The sequence below is a fragment of the Sparus aurata genome, chromosome 9 (genome assembly GCF_900880675.1).
Source record: "Sparus aurata chromosome 9, fSpaAur1.1, whole genome shotgun sequence".
Lineage (NCBI taxonomy): Eukaryota > Metazoa > Chordata > Actinopteri > Spariformes > Sparidae > Sparus > Sparus aurata.
In genome coordinates, this window is record NC_044195.1 from 36,755,310 (window position 1) to 36,761,273 (window position 5,964).

Sequence of the window (5,964 nt, forward strand, 5' to 3'; positions counted from 1 at the left end):
TGGCCTCCTCTATTAACTGAGAGAAATAAGAAGCTTTTGCCTTTCTTAAAGCCATTGTCACTTTATTTCTAAGTCCTTTGTGAGTAAGAAGATCGGTGGACAATCCACTTGACAGAGCTGTTTTGAGGGGGAGATCTCTTTTTTTCATAAGTAGGAAGATCTCAACGCTTAACCAGGGTAGGCAAGTCTTCCTCTGTGAATGTTTCATTTTCACAGTGTATTTCTCCGCCACCCTGGTCAAGCTATCAGTCAATGAATTACAACATTTATCAACATCATCCGTTTGCAGAGTATTGTCCCAGTTAATTTCTTTAATATCCTTCTCCGTCTGTATGATTTTAGTCTTGGGGATTCCCATTTTTGTTTTTTCTGGGACTTTACAGGGATATATCTGGAGGCATTCTTTTGATAGTTTCCTTACAGCCAAAGTCATATTATGATCAGATAATCCCGTTATTAAATTATATATTTTTGTTATCTGTTCTCTATTAGACAAAATTAGATCAATTAAGGTTTTACTATTTCTTGTTATTCTTGTGGGTGAGTAGACCAATTGTTGAAAGTTGTATCTAAGCGTGATTGTTTTCAATTTTTGTTTACTTTTCTTGTCCAGCCAATTGATGTTGTAGTCCCCATATAATAGTCTCTGATTTGTGATCAAGCTTTTTCATAACATCTTGCAAATCTTTGTAAAAAGAAACATTGTGTGATGGGGGGTTGTACAAAATCACAATAATGAAATTAGTTTGAGGTGATAAAACTACATTCAGAGCAAGACATTCAAGAGATTCAATGGATCTTAACTATTTTGACAATGTTTACCCTTGACCTTAGCAGTTTTCCAAGGAGCATGTTTGTCCACAACATCAGTGAACTCAGTATACAGAAAATCCCAGGCATCTTGTACATCAGGGATTAATTGGTATCAGTCCCAGTTGATAGCAATCAAATCAATACATCTAAATTCTATTTCCTGTATTGTCTGACCTTGATCAGTCTTAGTTTTAGTCTTTAAGTAGTTTGATTTTTCATACGCAGTAGACAATTGAGTGATCACTAAACAATCAGACATAATGCCGACCTTATGATTCTATTTGGGTGTGAAATGAGTATGCAGTCAAGCAGAGATTGGATTCAAGGGGGGATTCGAGTAGGCTCATTAATTAGTTGGGGAACATTTAGACTACTAAGTATATTTTTTTCTTTGTCGGATGACATATCTAACCTGTTTTTGTTGAAAACACCCAGTAAAATGATTTCATTTCTACAGGGAATGGAATTAATGGTGGAGATCGGGCAATGTGTGAGATCAGAGGAAATGTATATCACCACACCTCCACCCCATGGAGCACCTATCAGATCTATATAGAACATAATTTTTGAGATTGATTTCATTATCTGAGATGTTACTGTTGAGCCATGACTCAGAGAGTGTAGTGATGTTAGGCTTATGTAGAACAACCCATGCACGAAGTATGTCAGTTTTAGGCACCAGATTCCTAATATTCATATGAATTATTTTTAATCCTTTAACATCATCAATTGAGGAAGCAAAATTAGAGATGGTACTGTCACTAATCAAACATAGGTATGCAAGTAGTTGGATCCAAAAATACAATACAGGGTTTTAAAGATTCCATGATTCATTAGATACACAAAACACATAAACACAAAAAGAATAAACACAAAACAACCACACCCTTCAAGAACAACCCAGAAGCACCATATTCCAGAACATTTCCGTGAGTAAACCAAACTGTGTAGGTAAAGACCATCTATTTAACTCAAGGCTCAATCTGCATTAATAAAAAAAAGAAGAAGAAGAAAGCGTAGCTCAGAAAAAGAAAGGAAAAGAAAATAGGTCAGCTACTTCACAAGCAGCATTTAACATTAACCACTAGGGGCAGTAGTAATACCATACGCTAGAAGGCTCTAACATACCAAAGAAGAAGAAGAAGAAGAAGAAGAAGAAGAAGAAGAAGAAGAAGAAGAGGAAGTGATGCAATCAGCTTTATGACAGCAGGATGTAAACAAACTGAGAGAGTGTTGCTACCTGACGCTCATCCATTTTGACAAGGATGCAAAAGGAATACACAAATCTCGTAGCTTTGTAGAGGGACTTAATCAATGCTTAACTTATTTAGAGTCAGTTCAGGTCAAAACATATGGATCAGTATAAAGGAGAACTTACAAAGGTACTATAAAAGCAACATGCAGACTTGAGCTTGAGACACGTTCACTCACGCTGTGGCCATCTTTTCATAGAGGATGTATTAACGTTACATTTAACTGTTGTGTGGTTGCTTTTGACTGTCATGAGATGTCTTGCATAATTATTCATCGTTCCATTTGCCTATTGACTGACTGGACAACTTTCACACATTTCAACAATGGCTCAAACAGTGCTCCATTAGCTCCAAGTGAGCATGTCAGGTGACAACACAGGGTCTAAAAATGTTCTCTGACTGACAGAGATCAGTTAGAAGACAGTATAACAATATGATGGTGGTTTGGCTCCCGCTACCCCAGGGCTGGGTCTGCTAATGGTAACACGAGAACCATGGCCATGATCTAGATTGTGAGAAAGTATGAGATTGTTTTATAAAACATGTTTAACAGGGATCTCATGTTCAGCCAACACAAGCACTGGTGGAGTGAAAGGCTAATCGACTATCAAACAGTAGATAAAACCACTGTGACGGGACTCAAAGGTTTCTGAAGAGCCACTGTGAAGTTCAGTCGGTGGCTTCAGCTGTTGCCATCTTGACAGTGACCGACTCTGGCTTCCACTGGCTAGTCCAGAAATGGGCAAAGAGTTGGAGCATGTTTGTTCCAACTAGCTAAAAGCTTCCAAGCTAGCAAAGGCTTACAAGCTAGCTATGTTCACACAGAAAGGGAAGTGAATTTTGCTTTGTGGTCTTTAAGTAAGTTTGATTGCAGGATCATTTGCTTTTTCCAGTTAGTCAATCATGTTTTTTCCTGCTCCAAACAGCCAGAATAGCTTACCCCGTCATTCCACCTGGCTCATCCCTGTTACTTTGCGTGTGCAACGTTGTTTATTCCGTCTTCCAAATGGATTCAGATCCCACTGGGGGCGTTTCAGGAGTGGAGCATCATGCCTCCCTGTAGTTTGCCCATGGTTCAGTAGTTTGATTATTTGTCTGTTTTAAGTGTGTTCATATACCCAACTTTGTTTTGGTGCAGATCCCAAGTCTGCAATGGGTGCTTTATTTTGAAAATTGACTGGATGCACTATGCCGTTCAGCTTTCTGACTTCCTGTCAGGCTCACTTTGCTCTGCTCAGATTGATGCAGCAGTGAGTCACCAGAGCCAATAGTAGCTTGAGAAGGGCGCGGTGGAATCTTGGGGTTAATCTACATTAGCTGTAAGCTAGTGAGCAACAGCAGTCCCTAAGTGTGTTTGTGTCTGTGTCTCTGTGTTTTGTGTAGTGTGAAAAACTCTGATGATGATGACAAACATTAATTTTGCATCCTGCACAGAAAACTGGTGAACCTCTGCACTTGACCTCTGGGTCATGAGAAAGGCTCTGCTCAGACTCAAGGAACGATATTATTACGAAGTGAATTGACAATTTCCCAATTGTAAAAGAGCCTGGAAAGACTCATGTTTAGTGACATGCACGACACCACCTGCCACAACTGTGAGAGGCCGACAGCCTTGTTTTCTGGCATCAGTGTTTGGGTTAGGGTTAGGGTTCTATTTCTTATACTGTATGTATCTTTACTTTTATTTTGACTCTGTGACAGTCAGAGGTTGTAGATAATAGGGCAGAAAAAAACTGCAACACACTTTCCTCTTCACTTGCAATCAGGAAAAATGTTTTATAAATTGTGAAAACGAGGCTTTATCCATGCTGCAGTGGACCCGGGTTCGACTCCCGGCCTGGGGCCCTTTGCTGCATGTCACTACCCCTCTCTCTCATCCTTTTTCCTGTCATCTCTTCATCTCTCAAGACATAAAAGGCCCAAAAAAATCACACAAATAAAAAAATAAAAACATGTGAAAACATTTCAGTACACAGACCTTCATCAGGTTATTGTACAAGATGAAGAAGGAGAAACCATCTTAAATAGGCTGGGTAACCCATGTTGGGCTAGTAATGTTTCATACGTGTATGATCAACTGAAACTAATACTCGTTGTTTCCTTTACATTAGAATGAGCCTTTTACAGAGGGAGCAGCTCCTCTTCTACAGAGTTCACCTGTTACACCACCAGGTTTCTACAGTAGCCCAGAACACAGCAACACACACACACAGATATTTTCCTTTAAATACCAGCTGGGAATAACATGTCATTTTTATTTTTAAAAAGAGTTTAAGATTCTTTAAAGAACAATATGATTAAATGGAGAAAGAAATCTGAAACACAGACATGTGCATACTGTCAGTGTTGTCTTAACACATGATTATATGGCTCAAAACCAATATCAACCTTCATCAATACACCCAGAGTGGGTGATACTTCTTGTAAAGTGAAATGTATATTTTTTACAGTCAGAAAAAAGTTGTGATGTCTTGATCATTATGAATAAAAAAGATGTTTTGTCCAGAACTACAGTGCACAATCACAATGTTCAAGTCTCATTACTGTTTATTAATCTGTCATGGAAATGTATGCGTATGTTAAATACTTTTCAAGAATTTACATCTCTTCATGATTATTTCAGAGGAAGTGACTGAATATCAGTCATCAGTGTTACATGAAATGACTTTGGCTGGACAGAACAGCTTCTTAAGGTGTTTAGAAATGGCTTTCATTTTGAGCCCGTATATAATCGGATTAAACAAAGGATGATATAAAACAATTTGTAAAGTCATCATGAAGCGTGCAGTTTTGGGTAAATTAGATTCAACACGGGCTATAATGACATCATATGTAATCAAACAGGACAAACTGATTAAGACCAACAGGTGGGGTAAACATGTCTCTGCAGCTTTTCTCTTGACTTCTCTACTACTTCGATAGGAAATTATAAGGATCTTTGTGTATGTAAAACTTATGAAGACCATGGGCAGTATTGCAAGATCTAATAAAGCAACCACACCATATGTAGGAATTACTCTTGATCTTTGACATTGAAGTCTGTAAATTGCATTATTACATATTATTCCTTTTAGAGTAAAGTCACATAGTCTAGCTTCAGCACTAAGTATTGCAGGGACTGCTATCTGACAAGCAGGCAGAATCCAGGCTAAAACCAGAAAAATACCGATGGTTGTTTTGCTCATGATAGTTGGATATTGTAGAGGTTTGCATATAGACACATACCTGTCATAGGCCATGGCTACCAACAGTAAGAACTCTGAAGCACCTAAAGAGTAAAATTGAAAAAATTGAAAGAGACAGGCTGAATATGATATGGTCTGTTTTTCAGATAATAAGTCAATCAGAAGCTTTGGGTAAATAGAAGTGCTGAAAAGAACAGAGTTCATTAACAGAGCTGCAATGAAAATGTACATAGGCTCATGGAGGTTTTGGTGAATCCAGATTAGACACACAACAGTAGAATTACAGCAGATTATTAGAATATATGCTGTGAACATAATCATGAAATAAAGATATCTGTATTTGGCCACTTCCACATACCCACTAACAGTTATAGACGTAATATTAAATGTATCATCCATTAATGTTGTCTAGGACCAAATGTTTAACAATAAAATGAGCAGATTACAAAAACAGACTACATGAACAATAACTCAAAAATAAATCTCTGAATAACAATGATACCAATCTAACCTGCAGTGGAGTGTCTCAAACATTCAAATGGTACTTGACCTTTAAATGCAGTGTGTGTTTGTGTGTGTTTTATTAAAATCAAAAAATGCTCCCTATGAGTCTGTGTGTGGAATATTTTATTTGATTGCTTCACTCTCCAAGGATCTCATTGAACCTCCCATCAAAACATACACTAATCTGTTAAGGACTTCATCAGACTCTC

General features: G+C 37.8%; 1 protein-coding gene across 1 annotated transcript; it reads right to left on the bottom strand.

The window, feature by feature from the left end:
• Nucleotides 1–4,705: 4,705 nt before the first annotated feature.
• LOC115588760 (olfactory receptor 11A1-like) lies at nucleotides 4,706–5,650 on the bottom strand. Its single transcript, XM_030429528.1, has one exon. It carries the CDS (start codon nucleotides 5,648–5,650, stop codon nucleotides 4,706–4,708), a length of 945 nt encoding a protein of 314 aa, XP_030285388.1.
• Between the last annotated feature and the right edge of the window lie 314 nt (nucleotides 5,651–5,964).